The 24,326-nt window shown below is 37.6% G+C and overlaps 1 protein-coding gene across 2 annotated transcripts in view; it reads left to right on the top strand.

Moving 5' to 3' along the window:
- LOC146004523 (uncharacterized) overlaps window positions 1-24,326 on the top strand; it is a 64,120-nt gene that overhangs the window by 18,604 nt on the left and 21,190 nt on the right. The window contains exons 1-6 of one of the 2 annotated variants that reach the window (XM_083143403.1): window positions 6,188-6,273; window positions 8,616-8,697; window positions 11,638-11,835; window positions 12,850-13,047; window positions 19,017-19,196; window positions 22,265-22,546. In XM_083143403.1, the coding sequence (XP_082999529.1) occupies window positions 8,638-8,697; window positions 11,638-11,835; window positions 12,850-13,047; window positions 19,017-19,196; window positions 22,265-22,546 (918 nt within the window). In that variant the 5' untranslated portion in view covers window positions 6,188-6,273; window positions 8,616-8,637. Of the gene's footprint in view, window positions 1-6,187; window positions 6,274-8,615; window positions 8,698-11,637; window positions 11,836-12,849; window positions 13,048-19,016; window positions 19,197-22,264; window positions 22,547-24,326 lie in introns of those variants that run through there. The other variant, XM_083143404.1, reaches the window with a different exon arrangement.

Below are 24,326 nucleotides of genomic sequence, written 5' to 3'. Positions count from 1 at the left end.
GAGCGCAATGTACGTACATTTGACTAGGTTTGCTATCACTTGCTTGCTCCAGCTGCCGCCCAAGACGACAGTCGTCCTGCTGTTGAGGAAGCTCGATCTTCCACCTAACAGCAGGATGGGCGAGGGGTGTGGGTTGCTCGGTTAAATGGCCAGCGAGGAAGCATCGAGAGTTTCCTCATTCAGTGATGCCAATCCTAGCATTATGGTTCTAAACCTAGCATAAATTGAACTTCGTTGGCACCTAGCACCCTGTGTTTGGCAAAATGCTCTAAACACGCATCCTTGGGAGAGAGAAATTTGTACTGCTCTAGCAGACTTGTTTCAAACGGCAGAAAGTATGCTAACTATAGGGCAAGCTTTTACAATCTCATCCCAGTCCATCCTCTTGTTTTAATCTTTTCTTTATCCTCCCCGATTAGGAAATAAACATTTTATGAAAGGAAGTTGGTAGAAAGTTGGAGATCACAAATAAAGCATACAGGCTGCTGTCCCCAATCATCAAATTTTCTCAAACTTTGTCAAGCACACAATACTGAAGCCATTTCATTGGTTAAACCATTGTAATTGATTTGATGGGCAAAATTCTCAATGTTGCTTAACTGTAGTAAATTATGGATAACCCAAGTTCCACAATTCCAAAATAGCTGCATAAATTGAACTTAAAACTACGTAGTTAGTTGCATTTAGCATTATTTAAAAGTTGAAGCAGCAATTTTTCTTATCAGGATGTTTGCAATGCTCTCCTGAATACACAGGACAACATGCAAGGAGGACCCCACAAACTTCGAACCACAGATAGACAGACGTATTTGCAGTCGAACCAATCAGCTTGGTTCACTCAAAAGTTCGAGGTTGTTTTAGAAACAAGTGGTGGAGTGTCTGAATTTTTGTAAGCTAACTAGGCCCATACCCAGGTTTTTTTTTATTCTTTTAGTGGGGACAGAGTCGAAATGTTGGTAGAGTGTTAGACGCGACAAAGGTGCCATGGTAGTATTGCAGCTGGACACAATTGCAGAGTTAGAAAAATTCAACTAACAGGTAGACACCCCCCCCCCCCTTCTTCTTTTTCCGATCAGCAACACAATCACTTACAGACCAAGGCCGTCACACAGAATACAGTTTGGTGCTTCTTGTTTACACTCAATTCTTGGAAGTATTTGAATAGTGCTGCATTCTGCAAATTACCATGTTTTCAAATTTCCTTTAATTTTCTTATACCAGTATCATTGACCAGCCATGATAATTCTATGTTTAGAAAATAATATATTTATGAATTTAGTCATGTGCCATTGTTCTTCAATCATGAGTTGCGTATTCTCCCATGCCATATGGTTTGCCACTGATGAAACAACTTTTTCACATGTATAGAAATTGCAGCAAAATTTGAAGTTGTCGGACTTCTGTTTTTGTTTTACTTGCATGCCTGCATTGGTGTCTTATTTCCATTATATATAATAAATATATACAATAAATAAGAATGTTGCGGTAAACCAGTTAAAATTTTCAATACGCCACTGCTTGTATCCATACATTTCTATAAGATATCATTCTCAACTGTCCTCTTCTGTATACCCCTTCAATTTCCAAGTTATTTGACACTTTCAACTCCTCCTTTTATCCCGGCCTTTTACCTTGGAATATTTCTTCCTCCATTTGTTATTGCTTGTCAGTTTCGACACTGAATTTTATTCCGAATCTTTGGGTTTTCTTATTTCAATTATCAATATTTTTCTGTACCCTACTACATTGTTTTCCCATTTTTACAAACTCATCAGTAAACAATCATTCTTCCCCAGTTAATTACTAACATTGTGATCATCATGAAGCACAATGGGCGAGGAGTAGAAAAAAAAAGTAATATATCTATGTGTATCTGTGTGTGTGTGTGTGTGCACGCATATGTATTTATCATACTCATTTATGATTTATGCCATTACAAAGGAAAACTCCAAATTTTCTCTCACTACAATAGTTTCAATAAATTTCTATGAGAATATTCCTGGTAACATGCCTATGTAACTGCAATGATATTGGATCTGATTCCATGATTTGGAGAAGGCTTGGTCCCTTGAAAAATGTAAAATCTAGTTTCAACTGTGCTAATTGATTTATTTATTGTACCGGGCCTCCCCGATGGCGCAGTGGTAGCGTCGTCGCCTTGTAATCAAGGGGTCCCGGGTTCGATACCCGCTTGAGGCACATAGTAGTTCGGATCCCACTTTAAACTGTAGGTCCAGTCCCAATTAGCCTTACTGTGCATAAAGTGGACTTAAAACAACAAATCAATCAATCAATCAATTATTTATTGTACTTTGCTTCTCTGTGCCACCAGTGGCGGCAATTAGGAGGGCAGTTGACCCCCACTTTTGCCCCCGCACGATGCTAAATCTTATCCTATGATCTTATCTACAAAGGGAAATATACTGCCTTTCCCCCCTGGTTTTGGAACCCAATCGCCGCCACTGTGTACCACTATTGGCTAATGGACATTTCCACTCAATTTTTTTTACAACAATTTTAAAAACTACACCCTGGAAAAATGACCCCTGCAAGTTCTCGCGTTTCTCTGCGTTCAGTTTAAGGCAGAAACGAGACTTCCAAAGTTGGGAGGCTAGCGTTGCGCTGAAAACACGCCGCCGCCATGTTACTACGTCACTCCTTAGGGAGAGCTCGTTTGTCGTCTGCTTCGAGCGTCCAGTTCCGGATGGGTAGCCCACGGTGAGCGAACACGTGCAGCAGTTTTACAAATCTGTACCGATTTAAATAATGGAAGAAGGAGCGATAGGAGAAAGGAAGCTCTGCTTTGTAATGATCATTTTTCTATGAAATATCCGTGCTGCTCACGTGCAAGATAAATAAAAGGGTTCAGCTGCGTGTGCGTTCTCTGGCCATGCGAAAAATATTGCTTATACAATTGGTTACTGACCAGACATTCAAAAATATTTTTTAAATTTAGATTACGGTAAATATCGATAAATATATGTAGTGCAAAATAAGAATTTTCACTTTATTTATAAAGCCTATTTAACTTTCTTTTCCATAAAGCAATTTCAGTTTGTGTTCCATTTCTGTTGCGCAAATTATGATCAAATATTTTTGTGCAGATAAGAGAAAATACACTGAGAAGATTACATTAGTTGCACAATACATATCTATACTTAGTTTATGTATAATTATTACAAGGAAATAATGTGTATAACCATGGGCGTATTTAAGGGGGATCCAACGGGTCCAACCCCCCCTCCTTTTTTGGTTCACTAAAATTACCAGTTTCCTTGTTCTATCCTCTTGTTCATAAAAAATTCCTTCGGACTTATTTCATTCTCTTAAATTAGAGACGTATAGGACGTGATACGGATGGGAAGGAAATTTCGTAATTCAACACATCAGATGGGACTGCAGACTTTATCTGCAATTTCCTGATAGTTTCGGAATTTCTGCGATAAGAAACTGCATTGAGACTGTCAAATCAGTTATTCCCCCCCCCTCGAATCATATTAAAGAAATTTGGTTCTTAAAAACATAGCGACACAAAATGAACAGAAAAGTACCAATACTAAGTAGCGTGACTACAAACACACAACTTTGTCGGGTCCAACATCCCCTCCCCCCATGCTCCCCAACAAGCTTCCGGCCAGCAGTGTCCTGGATTTTCACTTACGAAATAAAGCAACCCTAATCATACCAAAAGTTGATCCATCCCTTCCCCCCGTGAACTATATATACGCCCATGTGTATAACAATATCCCATACTGAAATAGTACGATATAATTATTTTGAATTTTGTACTGCGAAAAAAGCCGCCCCATCTCGTTACCCCGAACGCATTAATTGGTTGGTTCACAACTTCACCAGGATCCTATCGGGACGAGACATGGCAGCCTTGGTCTCGTTCTCGTTGAGAGTTGTAAATGTCTCATTGACAGTCTCGTCTTAATTTATAAACATCCGTCTCGGTTTGGGAGGGCAATTCGCGTTCTCGTCTCAAGTCTAGAAAAATATAGAATTAACAACGTATGCAAAGGCTTATCATTATAAATACAAAAAAAAAACCTTTTTTTTTTACTCCTAGTTTCGACGGTACAGCCCTCGAAAACTAAATATTATCCTGCTTATATATGCAAACCAAACTGCAGGTTCAGAATTACCAGGAATGAACTGGCGTTGTAATTATTATACACAAAATTCATGATTTATCTGAGGAAGTCGCATGTTCCAGGTTTGACTCTCGACCTGGGTATGACTGTTTCCTTGTGAGTGACATTTCATTGAACTGGAAATTGTTACATGGGAGGATGTTTGCTCGAGACTTTTGGCACAGCTAGGGGGATGCTTCTATTGTTAATGTTAGTGTTGCTCACGAGACGAGACATTTTCCGTCTCGTCTCATAAAAGGAGATGGAACAAGTAAATGTTTTCGAAATGAGATGGGTCAGAAGAAAAAGTTCGTCTCTTATCATGGCAGTTTGGGTGATACTTAGATTGTGCAGTTGGTGGTAGTGTGTGTGGGGAGGGGGGTGTACTCCTGCACCCCGACTTCGAATACTGCTTGTAGTTATTCATCTTCATTGTAGCGATTAGCCAAAACTGGGAAGAAATGTGATGTTAGAGATGATACATAATAAATTAACCATGCGTTCTCATCGTTGCGGTTAAACAAAGTGAACGGAAAAGCGACGTAAAAGTAGGCTAAATACAAAAATTTGCAATATATATATTAACTGAAGAAAACTGTCATTTACTGCAGGAAATTAAAAAACTCAACGTACCTTTTTATACCGTATCACCTCTTATATTGCAGAAATTGGCGTGTAAACCAGTGTGTTCTAAAAGTATTATCTTAAAATTTGTGAAGAAAATATTATGACGAAAGTAATTGTAATTCCAGAAAAGGCATTCCTATAACATTACGTTCTTGCCAGTCAGAACTAACCTATGTATTAGCAATGAACAAGGCTGTTCACGTGTTCAGCCATTGACTGTTACAAGGTTTGCTTTGTCACCCTAATGGGAAAACCCTCTACCGAGTGGCTGAATTATAGTAAATACTACTATACTGCTAGGGCATAATTCATCTCCAAGAAATGGAGCACAGATTTTTGCACTGGAAGTTGTAAGATACTTGTTTTACACAGTAACAAGTGAATATGCTGTCGCTTCCGCGGCTAATCCTAAGTTGACAGGACGAGCAGAAGCCCCGCCTCCTTGCATTTCTAACTGATGACGCCAGAGGACCTCCTGTCTGTGGAGAGGACGTTTTCAAATCCGTGACAGTAGGTGAATTTCAGCGGTGTTTGAAGGAGTGTTTCTCGAGAACCGAAACAAATATCGCCGAGATATTTTGCACATCTCATGTTTATGTCATTATCTGTAAAATGAATGGATTTAAAACGTTTTTCATGTCAAAGTGGAAATGTCCATTGCGAAGATGAGGAGGAGTATGATGAAATTGACGAAGGACCACTCACAAATAATTAAAAAATAATTATTAATAATAAAATAATTATTAATAATAAAATAATTAAATAATTACAAACACGAACTTATCACCCCATGGCCAGGCCGGGATTCGAACACAGGACGGAAAATTGTAAATTATTATTGCGTGTTTTTAATAACGAATGCACAAGTTTCCTAACTACTGATTGTGATAGTTCTTCATGCAAGTCAATAAAATTTTTATTGTTCAATTTAGGGTTGTGCGGGATCCGAAAAATCTTTACCGGGATGGGAAAAAAACTGTATTCCCTTCCCCATTCCGACTTCGGCAAATTATTTGCCGACTTTTGGGAGATCCCGATCAAATTAATTAATTAATTCTCGATGTTTTCTGAACTAGAAGTGTCCAAAATATTTTGCAAATGACAGTTTTGTTATTATTATTATTATTATTATTCCAGTACTCCAAAAGCAATGATTGTGTGCTCTACAATGTCGGGAATTTTCGAACATTTTCGAAAAAGTGTCATTTCCCTTCGCCGTCCACTCAAATTGTACATTGTGAAATGAGATATTCCATTCACCACTTCTTTTTCGTTTCATGTAAAATGAATTGAAATAATAATTATTGTAGGATCAGAAAGTTAATAGCCACATTTCCATTTCAGTTTCAAATACATTAACACATGTTTGTGTTTCTCTACCCCACTAACAATATGTTCAATAGTGGACGAATTGCATTACTGCAAAAGAGGGAAAGTTTGATTTGATTTGTGTAATGCCGTAGACCTTTTATCTTGTTCTTGAATAATAAAATAGTTTCTTTAATTATAGGTAAGTGAATATCGATTTAGTATATCATTCTTAAGCTATATTAATTACTACATAAATCATGAATATATTGGTCTGAAGCATGTTCCGCATTTCATTCGGAATTTCGATTTCGAATGAACTGTAGATTGCTACCCCTTGAATATTGCATGAATTGCATAAGACTTTAGTTGCAACAATTTATAAGCATCCTATTTCTGTAGCCAGAGGCTACTATGTTGATGGAGTGTAATTCCACGTATTAAAAATGGGCAGATTGAAAATATCGCATATAATGTACGAATGGATACAAACGGGTCCACCAAACCCAGAATTTTCCAAAGTACAAATTTAGAGCCAAAATGATCATAAATTGAACCTTTGTGAAAAATGTTAAGGAAATTTGGGGGGGGGGGAAATCACCACCTTTTCATGGATTCAGACTCATTTTGGTCAAGGTTTGTTTTCTTCGTTAGGAGTCACCACAAAGTACTTCATAATTAGATTATATCAGTTCATTATGAATATTTTAATCCACCCTCATGTCTAGACGTTTACATTTTATGTGTGGAGTATGACACACGTAATGCTGGAATGTGCTGCACAGAAAAAAATCCCTTCTCAATCCTGAAATTTGCTGGTGATCTGTTCATCTTTCCATTTGCTTAAATTTCATTGGTAGGTAATGTAAATCAAAATTATTTGTATAAAATAGGTACATCTGCCAAAAGATCAATCATTGAAAGAGAATTTCACTACTATAGCCTGACTATGTCTTGAAACCTAAGCTCACATAGTTTCGCAAGTTATATTTTCTAGCAGCTAATGTTAACATAGTATTGAAGATCAGTATGCATAGAATAACTGTAATTTCAGAACAGTGGAATATTTTATGTAGGCCTATCTGTCCAAATTTAACATTAAAAAAATGTGCATATTCAAATGGGAATTTTGTATACTTTTTCAGTTGCAAACTAATTTTATCTATGGTGCAAAATGAAGTTTCCTACACATAGTTATAAATAAATAAAAATAATAGGTAACATTATAGTATAAGGGAAATTGATTTCTTCAAATTTACAGGAGAAAGTACTTACGGAAATCATTTTCTGTAGCGTTGTGGAAGTTTGTGAATCTAGTTTTGATCCATTTTAATGTGAAAACATGTCAATTTCTGTGAAAATCTGTGTCCAACACGCTGTTTCTGCTGCCTTTCTGCACGAGAGTACAATGTTCCGTGTGTTAAGATGACGCAACACCATAGTCAGTGTTTCAGCCTCGCCGTGTTTTCACTAGAACATGACGTGTCGAGTAATAGGTAACATTATAGTATAAGGGAAATTGATTTCTTCAAATTTACAGGAGAAAGTACTTATGGAAATCATTTTCTGTAGCGTTGTGGAAGTTCGTGAATCTAGTTTTGATCCATTTTAATGCGAAAACATGTCAATTTCTGCGAAAATCTGTGTCCAACACGCTGTTTCTGCTGCCTTTCTGCACGAGAGTACAATGTTCCGTGTGTTAAGATGACGCAACACCATAGTCAGTGTTTCAGCCTCGCCGTGTTTTCACTAGAACATGACGTGTCGAGTATTTTTTTTTTAACTATGCATGCCTAACCTAACCTAACCTTACCTTAAGGAAAATGGTTTTTGGGGCTAACGTCAATGGTTTGCGACGTATTAGCATAATTTCAAATCCGGGCACGAAAGTAGGTATTTTCCGGTGAACGAGGTTGCAACACTGCATAAATCGACAAAACACTCGCACAACGCACCATGAACCAGTACGCTATCGCCCGCCATAATGTGTTACAAAATCGAAATAACAGTAAGTTCTCGTAAATGTAAGAAATAGACATTATCTTAGAAATGCATTATTTCACCTTAGGAAATGTTCCGCATTCCTAAATAGTACGTTAGCAATGTAAAAAATATGATTTATAGGTGTTTCCCTTATACTATAATAGTACCAGATAATATATTGGAGAAAGTAAGGTTTTTTTTATTTACAATACACTTTCAAAATAACAGAAATGCTTTCACTCCTAAATAATAAATAAATGAGGTAGCATGACAAAACTGCTCAGGACTGTGGGAAGTACTAATGCAAGTGGCAGCGTTGACACCACAAGATCGAATGTTATATTTTTACCTAAATATAAACACAAGATTTCCAGATGTCAGCATCATTTACACTTTTTACTTGTGTTCCACTTCTAGAGTTACCTGTACCATTGTGCATTGTTGATATGTATTTCTGACCATATAGTCTTGGTTCTTTCAAAGTATACTTGCTTGTCACAAGTTATGTTATATCTTGTAAAGTAAATTAACAATAACCGCAATTTAATCATCTCTTTGTAGGTCGCAGGAGAAATGACCAAAGATGTTAAAAAATGTGAAGAAACTAACATTAAGAAATATCATAAAGTCCATCTCAGAACAGGTAAATATTTACGATACTGAAAATGTTGCCACATAGGATGGATTGCTGTGGGAAGGGGGGAGAGAGAAAGTTACATATAAGCAGGGTTTGAAAAAAAAACCACCTGGGCCCAGGTGGGTTTAATATTTTTTTTCTGGTTTCATTGGGTTTTGTCGAGCTTTTATAAATAAAATGTGAATACATAAAATAATTTACATTTGTAATTGTTGCTCAACCTACCCAATGCACTCGCTGCCCGGCACACTAACTAGCAGACCACAACAAACTGCTAAACCATAGTAATGTTTATTTTTTTATCCTTTATTCTCTTGCGATTTCCTGGTTACCTGTGTGGATAGCAAGTTTGTATGTTTGAATTGATATTAGCAGATGTATCAATAATGGTATATGATACATTGCGACTTTTGTCAGAAGCATCAAGAGATCAATTGCAGGTGTGTACTATTATCTTCAGTCACAAGCATAATAAAATAGGGATAGTATAGATAGTATACATAGTATTCCCCAATAGTAGATCGAAAGAAACTGACTTCAGATCAGATCTGAGTTCAGTGACTTTTAATTATTAGAATATATTCAATAGAAAGAATCTTTTCAACTTTTGGAATAAAGTATGCAATAGACTCAGGGTAGATAAGGCCGTAAAGATGGTGAAGGTATATAGGTTTATATGTTCAAATGATAGAGAATCTCAAAATATTGATTGGTAAGGTAGGTATATGCGACCGCCAGAAACAGAACTGATTTTTTTTTAATACTAAATTTTGTGATCGATAAATCAATCTGTTGTGTTTTTTTTTCAAGAAATATGCTGTTATGTAGAACGCAATAGTTGTGTTATTGTAATAATATAGTAATCATGTAATTCTATGCTATTTGGTATACAAACTGCAGAAACAAATGTATTCAACATTGAGCAAACATAAATACGTTGCTGTTCAACATACATATTGGAATCTTTTGTCTTAAGTACCTGCTTAATATAGGCCAAGAATCTAAAATGCAATCTTCATTAGTATACACCTCTATGACGTTCCTTCATTTCAGAAATCATTGAAATACCAAAGTTAATGAAAAAACCCACTGGGTTTTAAAATGTTATTTTTTTTTTGGGGCCCACCTTGACGAACCCTATATATAAGTAAAAATAGCTAAGTGGTTAAAACATTAAAAATGTTATGGCATCAGAAAGTCTGAATGACTGGATGGAAAGTGACAAAGGGACATTCACAAAGCCATAGCCATTGACAGATTGTGATCGAGCCCCCAACATGCTGTTTGTATAAAGTATATTTTTGCTACTCTAGCCAAAATAATATTAGAAAACTGCTGGATTACTAAGAGTGCATGTAAGACTTTAGTTTAATTCTTCACGGAATGTAATGTTGCAATTCATAGTTTGGGAAATGAGAGATGTGGCAGTAAATAAATACATAGAAACTTTGTACAGTAAGTACTAATGTAATACGAGACTTACGTAAAATTGCACTTACTTATTAACTGTACGTAGCTGTCACAAGACTTTTTTTATTTGAAAAGCGTGATTTCAGTTTGTTTTTATATTATTTTACGAAGTTACACTTAAGCAATTTATAAATTCGACTTAAGTAACTCGGGGGGGGGTTACTGTACTCACTTTTCTGTGATGCTGTTTTTTTGTTTTTCCAGCTTCGCGGAGTTGTGAGTACTGAGGTTCTCTGTAATGTTGCAAGTTTAGTGCATTTTGTAGTGTATGAACAGTACATATACTACAGACTCATTTAATAGTCTCAGTGCAATCACCTCCTAAGATTGTTACCAATTAGGTGGGAAATGAGATGGAAGCTTCCAAAGAAAGCATAACTTTGCCAGTGGGGACCAAAATATGAGTATCTTTATTATAGAAGCATTTTTCCTGCATGCAAAATTGTAAAAACCTCTAATCTTTAAATTCATGATCAAGTACTCCACTAGTTTCCTCTAACTGGTTGGGAAATTGTGAATTTTTCCTGTCCCAAATGTCGGTATTTAAAAAAAAATTCATCTCGACCAAAAAAATTCTGTCTCGCAAACATCTAGTCTGTAGTAATTCTTGGATATTCTGAAGCAAAACTGGTGGTACTAATCTGATATTCCCCGGACAGATTTGTTCATTTTTACAGAAGAAACTACTTATGGTAATAAGTTCCTGTAGCATTGTCTAACATCTGGAAGGTGTTTTGTGTGATGTAACGGATTTCTTCAAATTTAAAAGTTTGGGGCTCATTTGGGGGCAGGTGACTCCGGCCAATTTCTAACATGCCTTTAACAGGGACTCTATAGATAAAGCTGGGGAGTTGGAGTGTAGCGGAGTGGAGGCGGGGCCACGTTAGCAGTTGGGGGCGGTAGGTCAATTACCCCAGGAGCGGAGCCCGGAATCGATGGGAAATTTGGACTCAAAACTTTCAAACAAAAATATATTTTTTGTTTAAATTTCCCACCGATTCCAGGACAAAAAACGTGAATACACCTTAAAGAATGTTCCGCGAAGCAGATAGGTAAGTACAAATGTCAAAAATTGACAAAACGAAGAAGTTATAGGTGTCCGGGGAATATCAGATTTTTACCAAACTGGTAAATTGATGCTTGTAATTGAATTGAAATACCCACAAATATTAATCAATATTTTGAACTAATTTGTATATTACATTTTTCAAACATCAGTCTGGGCAGAAGCACCTACTTAAGATAAATTTTGGGGCGCAAGATCCGTATAAACAATACTTTGTTTGTGTAAATATACACAAATTGTGTCTTCTACGTGAATTTGGGGAGGGGGAGAAAGTCCCTTGCCCCCACAAAGTATGCGTATCAGTTCAAAGTGGTATTGACTTAGCTCTAGACTAAATATATATTAAATATTTTCTTTTAAAATAAAATGTATAATATTTTACATGCAATCAAAATATATTATTTTTTCAGGTGCTACAGTTTTGTAATACACTTGAAGAGCCTGATGTATGTATCAGTAAACCAGATAATGTGTTAAAGGTGATTGGTGATGTCTCCTTTCAAATATGTAAACTCTCGGCATCTTCAAAAGGGAGGGACACGCAAAGGACTGTCTCTCATTTCAGGAAGGTGGTCATGGACATCATTAATTTTCTCAAAACGTCAAAGGTAAGATTTAAGTGTGCATCTCCTTAAGAATTTGTAAGTCAGCATCAGCATATTTTTAGTTGTTACTTATGCATCCAAAAATATATTTTAAATAAGGAATATAGTTTCAACTGTGTGTATCGAGGTCTGCAGCTTTAAGTCATACATTGTGAAGACCAAATTTATTGTGCTGCTGTAATTTCTGTGCATTTTCCTATGCTATATGGGCCTCCCCGATGACACAGTGGTACGTCGTCGCCTTGTAATCAAGGGGTCCCGGGTTCGATACCCGGTGGAGGCACAAGTGGTTCGGATCCCACTTTAAATTGTAGGTCCAGTCCCAATTAGCCTCACTGTGCATAAAGTGGACTTAAAACAACATATCATTCATTCATATTATTCCTATGCTATATGCTGTGGCATAATTCTCTTCTGCTTTTTTGAAAATAAAACCACTTTTTTGTGTGTTGTGCTAATAAAGATTATATGGAAATAAAACATGGTGTTCAAAATGAAATGCTCTGGTTGAAGCGATATAGAAATCTGTGCACTTCGAATGGAGCTATGCTTGATTAATGAAATAATCCAATTCTTTTTTATTGTATCACATATTTCTTTCACCGTTGGTTTCAAGTACACTTTTCTTCACTGATGGACTAATTGCAACTGGGCATGCAGTTTAAAGTGGTTTCTAAACCACTAAACTGAGCCTTTTACGGGAATTGAACCCAGAACTTCTTGATTACAAGGCAGTATCATTAGTCACTATATTATCAGAGAGGCTGACACATGCTACTTGCCTTGCCAGGATTCTTTACATATCTCAATGAATTAGAGATACTGGTATATTTTGAATTCATATTGATATATATATATATTGAAATGGATTTGTTAATCATGAAGAAAATATTTTGTTTATATGTGGTATTTACATTTTTATTAGTAAAAGATGTAGTGAAACTTAGTATTTCCATGATGACGTATAAGTTATAGAATTTTTTTCCACAAATTATTTATTTTTTCATCTTTCTACAGAAGTGCATTGATAATTCAGAAGAGAAAGTATTATTGAAGGAGCTGTTTACCACACTGCTTCAATCCCTTTCCAAGGTTCTACAAGCATTGGATAATGCCGAGGTGGTTCAAATAGAACAGGAAATTGAACAGTGCCAGAAGTCTCTGTGGCAAATTCAAAATGACACACTTTCACCACAGATCATCAGCGAGTTAAAGGTATGGTAAGTTTATGCACAGGGTGGCTACTCACCGGGAATTCCTTGAATTATTGGCTCCGGGAATTCTGCTTGAATTTTTCTCTGCAGACTTGAAAAATTGCAACTTTTGTTAATCCAAATCCCACTGAATTTATGCATATTTATTAGGGATGGGCCGATATGAAATTTTGGCCGATACCGATAAAGTACCGATATAAAATTAACCGATATTCTACCGATCCGATATAAAATTAGAAATGGTCCTTGAAGAACCTGAAATGTTCATTGATCTCTTTAATAAATATGTGTTTCGAGGTGACTGCAGTGCAAAAGAAGTTCAATATTTAGACAATTACTTTTTTAAAAAGTAAGGCATCGAGATTATCCTTAAAAATTACAACAAAATGGCAGAATTTTGCACTAAATATAAGATATTTATCGATATATCGGATCGGTAAAATAATCGGTAATTTTACCGATAAACCGATACACTGATATGCCTATATCAGTCGATACCGATAGAGTACTGATTAATTGGTCCCATCCCTAATTTTTATTAATATCCTAAGGCAAGTTGTTTACAGTTTAGCTTTTATTTTTATCGAGGAAGGAAAGAATAGAAATCTGCATCGAAAATAAAACAGAATTCTCTCAGACTGTTTGCTTTGTTAGTGTCATTTGCAGATAGATGGAAGATATTGCAGATATATCTTCAAGTTGATTGGGTAAATTTGAAATTCTTATACAATTAACAATTTTTCGTAGATTACTATATCTTGTAATATTTGTGACTTGTGTTTCCAGATGCATTTCTAGTCCCAGTGAGTTTAATTAGAATTTTTTGATATGTTGGTATCACACAGCCTCTTTTGTTGTTAATATATTTGTGTTGGTGAGAGGTGGTAATATGTAAGGTTCAAATAGAGAAAATGTCTGCTTGTACCGTTGAATTTTTTCAAAGTTTGCCTTGAAAACTGGGAATTATACTTGAATTTTATCATGGTCTTGGAGTGGCACCCTGATACACTCTATAGTGCATACTAGACAGTACATAAACTTTACTAAACACATGTCAGTTGAAGGTAAGAGCCTTGCAGTACTTCATGCTTTCCTGTTGTTTGGCATTGTGAGAAATTTATTGTATTTAAGAAGCTAACATACCTGCATTTGTGTGCGCCATTTGTTTCTTTTTGGTGTTCAGAGACAAGTACTCAGAAGTTGCTTTTCATAGTGATTCATAGGAATAAAATTGATTCTGTGACCTATTTTCATTAAAAGAAATAATGAAAGTGTATCCTTAGATTATGAGTTTCTTTTCTTGACAATTTAGCATTCTTGTGAAATGTGCTGATTTTAAAATATGCTTCGCTGGCTCTGTGGCTGAGCTTCAAGTGGTTGACTTTTGATCTCACCACTGAAGTTCCCAGGTTCAAGTCCTGGCATGTGTGCTAATCAATTTCATCTACGTAGCTGTCCTCCAGGACAGAGTGGTTATCGCGCGTGCTGCTATGCCAGGGGTTCTGGCCCAGCCTGGGCATGGCTGTTCTTGGTGGGTGTCCCAGGGCCGCCGTTAGGAAGCGCGAGGCCCTGTGCGACCTATACCCGCGAGGCCCTTATATTTTGAAAAATGTAAATGTATACACCTTCAATTCCTTGTAAAATTCTACATTAAATTCAAAATGGTTATTAATATTGCATAATTATTACCCCACCTTCAACACAAGGATTTCCCTTGAGCCACCAACGAAATTTGGCAGTGTGTTGAGGACATGAAGACAAATAGCTTTCTGTAATTAATAAATTTTTGCTACTTCAGGACCTGTTTCGGCTTTCTATCAGCCCTCGGAAAAACACATTTTATCTTGTACGTATGTAGCAATGCACTACAGATTCATCGTTGCAAACATACATAAAAACTGCGCTAGTCTAGTCGGTCGAGCGTCTGACTGCCATGCGAGAGACCCGGTTTTGATTCTCAGGGTGGGTGATCTAAGATTGGAATTTTTCTGGCCTTGTCCCCACATAAAGCTGCTCTGGGGCCCCACCTAGCCTGAAATAAATGGGCACCTGGGGGCAGCGAGATGCTCAATTCACGTACTGTTGCTTATCGTTCTTTAGTGACTCGCTAAGTTATATTAATATCCTGAGGGCGACCCTTTCCTATCTATCCGTAGCATACTAAAGATTTCGTAGTTTTCCGGTAGAAAAAGGCGATTCGTTACTGCAAACATATAGGATAAAAATGCCGATTTTTGATGATCTGTAAAGTCGAAATGAAATCTCATCGACTTTACACCAACAAAACGTTATCAAGAAAAGTCGTTCACATTGATGTCCTCTTCATGCTGTGAAAGGTTGTCGGTGGTTCGCAGCAACAGCCTGTGTATGTAAGTACGTATATATCAATACACAAATATAAATATTTGTGTGTTACTTAAAATCTTTACCAATGCTCTAGGTGCAGTGGGGAGGAGGGTGCGAGAGAATGGTATTCCCCAGCTAAGTCCCTTTGCTTATGCAACAAATTCCCCCCAACTACCCCCAAGACTCGAACAAAATCCCCCACCTAACACTTTCTACTAGGAACGCTATTCTTTACACGTGTGTTGAAGAAGTATAAATATTTGGTATTAAATAATTGAGGGAAATTCTTTTAGAGAGCACAATGTAGATTACCTCTCAGATAAAATGTATCCCTCACGTCATGAATCCCAGAGGTCGCCATCCCCTCCTACCCAAGACCAATGGCGTTCACCCACATCATGTCATAATCCTCATAAAGCATTAAATTATGACAGCGTAACTATTACGTAACTGAAATCACTTCGCTTTACACTTTAATCTGCCTTCCCCCGAAATTCATAATTCCGTTCACCTAACAAACTAAATATGTTTGCATCTGGTAGTAAAAGTGACTTGAAACCAGCTAAAGTAAATGGATTACTAAGGATATACATTCTGATTCCCTTCTCCCCCACCTCATTGCACATATTGCAGCATGGTGCCAACTTGTAAACTTTTTTTACGTATTACAATATTACATATATTTAAGAAAAATGTATACTGTTGAATTTTATATTATTTTAGGAAAAAAAATCACCCCCAAATACGCATATTTGATAATGTGGTCCTCGCCATTATCAGCCCACCTCTGTGTGTGCCCTGGTCAATCCCATAATTGAAGTCAAATTTTGACGCTACATAACTTTCTGTCAATAATCTGGCGAGGGAGGAGAACCCATTGTGCTATTTGAGAAATTTCCAATGTGAGGAATTTCAGTTAACTGCTCCTGAAGCATTGGGACATAATAAAAATTAGAACTTACATTTGCTCCCCTAAGAGCAAAACATTAGCAACCACAGGACAAGGTTCTTCGACCTCTACTTTCCCCCGAAGCAGGCGGAAATCAGGTCAACTTTGACCAACGGGGGATAGAGAAACCAGAGAAGCAATTCACCCTCATCCACTCTTCAAATACCACCCGGGGGTTAGCCTTTTTGTGGTTCATTGGCATAGTGGTAAAATCCGCAATATCTGCAAATCCCCGCCCCTTCCTTGGTACTCAAGAAAGTAGGAATAAAAGTATCTCCAAATCTTTATTTCTATTTAGCTGCGGATCCGTTCACACAAAAGACAAAATGCCGACCGGTACAAGTTTCCCTGTCATGGTCTATCCTCTTCTTGACATCCTCAAATTTGGGGCCTGGGAGCTCGGTTTCAACACAAAGAATCACAAGGAAACTCTTATCGAACAATACAGTAGAGTTTATGACAGGGGATCGGTGCAAGGTTGGGACCACAAACAAGGAACTCCACTGTTGGTGCTGAAATTTTCTTTTCACAACAGGCTCGCTGTCCCCGTTTTCGATTTCGGTTTCCTTTTCTATAGTATTACTGCAAATAAAGCTGTATTCCTAATGTAGCTTCTCCTTTTATTTTATCTATTCTAATGTAATCAATCTTTCACGAGAAATGAATGTGAATAAAGGTGTCAAAAATATTAAATATCTCGAAGCATGGGGCCCCTCAAAGTGTGAGGCCCTGTGCGGTGGCACGCATCGCACACCCCTAATGGCAGCCCTGGGGTGTCCTTTCATCATATCATCACTCATCGTCATCTTCGCGATTAGCCAAAAGTGGCAGAAAAGCTAAGTAAAATAACAAAACTACAAATACAAGTTTAAAATATTCTTTAAATTGAACAAAATCTTATTTAACCTTCTGATGAGCATTTATTGAAAATTAACATTGTCACTGGAACATGCTTATGATTATTAGATGCTATCGAATATGTTAATTTTGCATTTCTATTTTTTCTTATTTTATGATGCTTTTTTGTTTCCTCAGAATAATTGCAACAATGTGGATTAATGATTAGATGAAATTGATGGACACTCCCAAAGCAACATGCACTGAAAAGGTTAAGTTAAAAATGACATACATTAGGCTAAAATGATGAAAAGCATAATTTCATGATCACATTGGTGTATATACCATGTACCATGTCACATAATATAATAATTAATTTCAACTTCGCTTTAGCTGGTGCTAAATCAATATCCATACTGATGCCAATACTCTTATCAATTCCAACCAATACTGAGATGCTTGAAGGTTTTAACAAGTAAAAGTTCTTCAAAATATTGAATAATGTTAGTATGCAAATATTGCACTCCAATTACATGCATCCATTTACCAAGAGTTCTTGCTGTTAAGCATTGAAGAATTACATCAGAATATTAAAATACTTGTTATGTAATCATAAAATCCAGTTTTCACACAAAGTGGTGCAAAATGAAAAGGAAACTTAGACTTTTGCATAATTTACAAGACAATAATTAGACACCCAGGTCCAGCCTAGCACTCAAATCCAGTAACTTTGGCCCCAAGATCGAAAGTCGATCACTTAAGATACTTAGCCACTTTTCTGGTATTTCTGAGTATTAGGACTACTAATCAAAGTGTTTTTTGTGGTTGTTGAACACACATGACATGAAATATTAGGCTTAGTCAATAAATAACAAGGCAGAGGATATTTCACAGTACTTACGTAAAGAACTTCAGAAGTATTGTCCGCCACTGTTTAATGCATTTATCCCATTGTGACACCAGTCGCAAAATGGCATGCTCGTAGAACTCCTTTGGGTGCTGTTGGAACCAATTGTGCATGTCATCGTCCGATTGAAACCGTTGTCCCCTGCAGTGCTTTTTTGAGCTCACCAAAGATGTGGAAGTCATACAGGGACAGATCTGGACTATAGGGGGGGGGTGGCTCAGGACTTCCCACTTGAATTTTTTCAGACATTCCTTTGATGCGTAGGCTGTGTGTGGTTTAGCGTTGTCGTGCAATAGGACGACACCACGAGAAAGGTGACCGGGACATTTCGATTAGATTACTTTCCTGAGCTTCGTTAGCGTTTCATAATACCGTAGCTCCATGCTCCAGGAAGTCGACGAGGAGCGGTCTCTTGCGATCGATGAAGAATGAAAGCACTAGTGTGGAGGATCTTGAACTTTTTTGGTGGAGGGGAATCTGCGTGCTTCCACTGACAACTTTGCCGTTTCGACCCAGGCACAAAGTGGTGGCACCAACTTTCGTCGCCGGATATATCCTTTCCATTCGTCGATGGATTTCACGACCCCCTACACCTTCTGCTGTCAAAAAGCGCACAAGACCCCGCTGCTCCTCTTTGGATGCCTCCATTATGCATCGCAGTCAAACACGGAATTACTGGACACGGCCGCTGCTCGGTTAGGAGCCTTTACGCAGACACGTAATGCCATCTAGCGGGAAAACGTGCACGAATCAGTTTCGTCACACCTGCACCTCCATTTCAGGCCTGTCGACCCATTTCTAACTACCATAGTTTTGGTGTAATATCCTCTCCCTCGTTATTTATTGACTCAACCTCATATCACTTTCTGAATTGTTATTTTCTTGTTATGTACTATGTAAATTTTATCTTAATCCTGTTTCTTTATTCCAGGAGTTTGTGCTGCATCTATCACGCTGTGTCAAACTTCTGCAAAAGCGAATAAAAGACTTGTCATGTAGGAGTCACAGGAACAGTTTAATGTTGTGCCTAAGCCAAGTCCGGAAATGCATGTGTCTGCTGAGCACGGCTTTGAAGGGAGAGAGGAAGGATCATATGGGCCTCCAAAGCAAGGTCATTAGGCTTTTAAATGCTTGCATAAAATTTTCACTGAGTAGCTTATTTTTTAATTCATAAGCATGGTTTTTGTGAAGATTTCAATTAATTACATCAGTGCTATCAATTTGATAACTCACTTAATTGCTGTTTGCTTTTAAACATAAATGATTTAATGAACTTTCCAGCAAACACAAGATTTCTAGAATACCGTTGATTGGATTAACCAAAATATTCACATAAAGTATGTCGCCTTTATGTTAAATTGGTTACCATTATCATTTGCACATATTTTAGTGCAAATCTTCCGTGCTCAGCATGAAACGGTCTATCATTTACAAAGAAGAGTTTCCCAACTTTATGGCAGAGTGGTTAGCACATTGTGCTACAATGCTAGGGATCCCAGTTGGGCATGAGTGTTCTTTGCATGTTTCATCATACAGGGTGGTGCATATTGTATCTACCAACTTCAAATGACAAAGGAAACATGGTGAGTGCTTGTAGTAACTTTATATGGCTATGAAATCAAAATGTACAGATAGGCATTTAATACAGTGCACAATATGGATAATACAGACATCAGTACATCTTGAAAACAACGTTCTCTAAATGTCCTTCTGCTTGGATGCACTGATGATGCTTGGTGATGCGGGAAGGCTTTCATGATGCACATCTCAACATGTCCTGTGGAATAGTGCGTATTTTGCAGCTTCTGATGGTTCACAACATTACCCGTGGCTCTCCACTGTCGAACCCACCTCAGAATACTGTGTGTCTCTGGAACAGTTGCATGACGATCTTCATTGTTCCGCCACAGTTCCTGGTGCTTGTTTGGATGAAGGCTTCCACCACCGCAATCCGTGTCTGCACTGTCCAACACACTATGGTATACTATTTGCCCGACTCCAAAGTTTCCACGGATGTAGATATGCCACACATGTGCACGTGCGTTCTGGCTTGGTTGCCAACTCAAATTGGTAGATACAATATGCACCACACTGTATTATCACTCGTCGGAATTAGCAAAAAGTGGCAGAAAGGGAAGAAGAGCAAGTTTTCCAGGTCTAATATTTATAATAGTAATTTTTATTCTGGAGAAATATTACGAGGGATAGTCAGAAAAGAAGTTTCCCTAGTCTGCCATCTGCAGAGAGTTTTATTCTGGCGAAAGAACATGACAGGAGCAGAAAGAGTTGCATTACACTATTTTTCCACATAGTCCTCAGTGACATTCAGGCACTTGTTACAACACCATTAAGCCTTGTTTCCATGATATGAAAAACTCAATATGCTGACCAAGGCAGTAATTTATTTTATTATAAAACATAAACTAAATGTAACGTTTCAACCTTCTAGCAAGGTCTTCTTCAGACTCTGCACCAAGTACAAATGTTGAAGACCTTGCTAGAAGGTTGAAACGTTACGTTTAGTTTATGTTTTATAATAAAATAAATTACTGCCTTGGTCAGCGTATTGAGTTTTTCAGGCACTTGTTGTATCGCTTTACAAGTTTCAAGAAATCCTGTTTGTTAAACTGCATATCCTGGTTATGGATAAAGTTGCATATACCAACTTCCACTTCTGTTGTGGTGAAATGCTTTCCTCCCAGTGCCTTCTTCAGAACAGGTAAAAAGTTGATGTCTCTGGGTGCAAGCCAAGACTGTAGGGCAGGAGGGTTCAGGCACTCCCAACCGATTGTGGTAAGATGGTTGACCGTTGCTGCCACCGTGTGGGGTGTCGCGTTGTTCTCCAAGAGCAAGATGTCAGAATCCACCAGCCAGTTTGACGTAGTGAACAACAGCTTGCGCTTCAACCTTTGTTCATAAATGCAACGCACCTGTGTTCTTGATGCCGGCCGGTCACACACTTCACAACCCTTCCTGTCTTCAAGACACAGTAGGCTGGCAAGGAAAAGGTCATGCATCGGACAACAAAAGAAGGACGATGCCCATATAACCACGACATATTAGCAACCCAATATCTCCACGCTTTCTAGAAATACAGATACTGGAATCTTTATTTCTGACTGTTCCTCGTGTAATAACAAGCGGCAATCCTCCACAATGGAAAGTGTGGCAGCACCACCTGTCATGCCCAAGCGGGACACAGAGGTCTGCCATTTATATCTGTATGTGTCATTGGCCAGGATGGTCATTAAGGGAAACAACTTTTCTTAATGCTTTTTTTTGTTTCTTTGATGATGTAAGACATCAAATATCAGGTGTGGGGAGAAATTGATTTTGCAATTAAATGATTATCTCATGTGAAATTATGAATGTGTTAAAGCAAACACTGGTACATTGATATAGTGGAGTTCCAGTAACCCTTAGATGTCCAAGCTGTTTTCCTGGGTGTTTGTGCGAGTGCCTTGCATGTTTTCAGCAGGAAGCTTAAAATTCTCCAATGTTTTAAATAAAATTTAATATCTTTGAAACAATAGAGTTAGTTACAAATCATAGCTTGTTTTGATCAGTAATCAGCAATTTTTCTTTGCCAAGTAGAAGAAGAAGAAAACAAACTTTTATTGTGAAATTTTGAACTCGATCGGCCCCAACGGAGGCATCACTGCAACATGATAGTTGACAACAGTACAATCATGTTGCTACATACGTGTTCCACTCACGCTGCAAAAATTAGGCAGTTGTTATTGATACTTTCAGAGAAGAAAAAAATTCCATAGTACTTCAATATCCCTCGTGTGTAACCAAAAGTTGTCTTTTTTTTTTTTTTTTTTTTAAATTACAGCCAGAATAATATTTCACTTCACTAATTACTAACAGCATACATCAAGGCTCACTTAACAATCCAAACTTGTATCTCCCAACATTATCTGAGATGCAGTATGTTCATAAAGTATCATACTACATGAAGATGCTGCTTGGTACAAGTATGTACCAGCTGGACATTTAAGGGTTAATATGTACTCGGAACTGTTTTGAATTGTTACAATTTCCAAGTATCGGTACCAGTGGTAATAGGTATCATCACTGGTATCTATTCCAAGTGGTATCGGCTCAGCTGTAGTAGAAAAAAGATCTATTTTTGTCATATTACTTGCATTAACAACAGAATTCCCTATTTCGTAGGAAACGAAGCGGTATGTTCTTGGATGCATTCATACCTGCCTTGAAGAAATTAAATTTGTACTAAACCAAGATCTTCCCGAAGACGAAAAGGAAGTACTTGACTTCGGTCACTTTGTGCATGGAATGGATTCAGTACTTGATTATTTGGCTACGTTCTGTGACAAGCCAGATGTTCTGGACATCATACAAACCCAAACGGAAGAGATTTTGTGTCAGGCAATGTCGCTAGCTCATGTAGCCATTTCCACGGACTCACAAGCCATATCTGCTAGTTGCCAAAAGGTAAAGTAAAAGATGTATTACTGTTTTCCATGTAGCCGCAGCCATAATAGAGCTAACGATCTTAATGAGAAGTGATTGCTGTTGTGGCTGTGACTGCTGATTTTCTGTTATTAGTTTGTAATTGAGATCAGTGCTTGAAATTAGTAGTCTCAAGTTCCAAAATGCATTTTTTTTGGCACCCACCTGAAGTTGCATTGTAATCAAGAGGTCTCAGGTTCAATACCCAGTGGATGCATATCAACCTGCATCCCACTTTACCTACCCCACAAATGGGTATTTATTACAAATTCCATATTAACTGCCTGAAGTTGACTATTTGTACTCTAGAACAGTATACTTTTCCAATGCAAATTATAAATGTGGTAAAATTTGGTGTTGCAAAAAGGAAAGTGGTAGCTGGTCTTCAGAATGACTGAGTAAGCTTAACTATGATAATTCTGAATGAGTAATTTCATGTTTGATGGCCCAGCAATGGTAGTTCAACAATTTTCAAACATCTAGTATGTTTGTGTTGTTATCCTGTTTATAAATTTTCATTTTTATCACACATGCTAATTTTTGCTGTTTCAAAGCTTTGCAGAAATTGTAATTAACAGGTTTTGGAATTTTATGTTCACTGACTATATTTGTGCCTGTTTTAGTGTAAGTTCCTACTTTCATTATAATTTGTACATTAGAATAAATTAAGTTAGACTTGGCAAAAATAAATCCAAGTTATGCCTATGGTTCTGTCCATTAACTTCCTGTGTAGTAGAAAGACCTTGAGCATTTAAACAGACATTATAATTTTATTTAACTGGCTTAGTGGCCAAGTGCGTTAAGTGGATGACTTTTTGTCTTGTCACTGAATTTCCAGGCTCAAGCCTCAGCCTGGACGTGGGTGTTTATTTTTCAGTGTCCCTTCATCAATTTCATCTGATCACCACTCATTTTCAATCATTCAGCTGGTTCCAATTAGACAGTGGTAAGCTGTTGCAAGAAGTGCCAAAATGCCTTGTGATATGTAAACCAAAGCTGTCAAGTTGTGCTATGCTGGGTGGTCTATTGGCTGACTAGCCAAAACATGTGTGTACCATCAGTATAAATTTCCCAATTTTAGTTTCTTAACTAAACTAAACTAATCTCCATTGTGCAGCAACACTCCAAGGGCCACGGCCTGCCAGAGCAGATTTTTCATTGGGTGACGCATGGTCAGTGAATTGAGTCCCAACGCCGCTGTTTTATGGTTTTCAATACCGGAGCCTGTCACTTCTTCTTATCAAGCTCCTCCCAAATTATTCTCTGCCTCCCTGATGGCGTAGTGGTAACATCGTCGTCATATAATCAAGGGGTCCCGGGTTCGGTACCTGGTGAAGGCACATGGCATGGTGGTTCGGATCCCACTTTAAACTGTAGGTCCAGTCCCGATTAACCTTTCTGTGCAAAAAGTGGACTTAAAACAACAAATCAATCAATCAACCAAATTATCCTCACAATGCTGGGTCAATTCTAAAAATTTGGGGACTCCCACTGGGAATTAAACCTGGGACCACTCACACCAAAGGCAAAACTGCTTAACATTTCGCTATGCAGGAGCCTTCATTTCTTAATACACCACTGTAATACTAACTTTCTTTAACACTACATACATGTTGCAGAAGACCACTAAATATCCGCTAGTATTTTACATAACTCAGAGATCACACAGGCTTCAGAAAAGTAATGGCAGATTATATTTAAACAGATGCTTTCCATGACTAGTACATTGGTATCAACTAAGCTCTACATGTGTAAGATATAT

Source organism: Lepisma saccharinum, chromosome 21, assembly GCF_977018435.1.
Source record: "Lepisma saccharinum chromosome 21, izLepSacc3.1, whole genome shotgun sequence".
Taxonomy (NCBI): Eukaryota; Metazoa; Arthropoda; class Insecta; order Zygentoma; family Lepismatidae; genus Lepisma; species Lepisma saccharinum.
The sequence above is the reverse complement of the archived record's forward strand: the minus strand, read 5'-3'. Positions and strand labels throughout refer to the sequence as shown.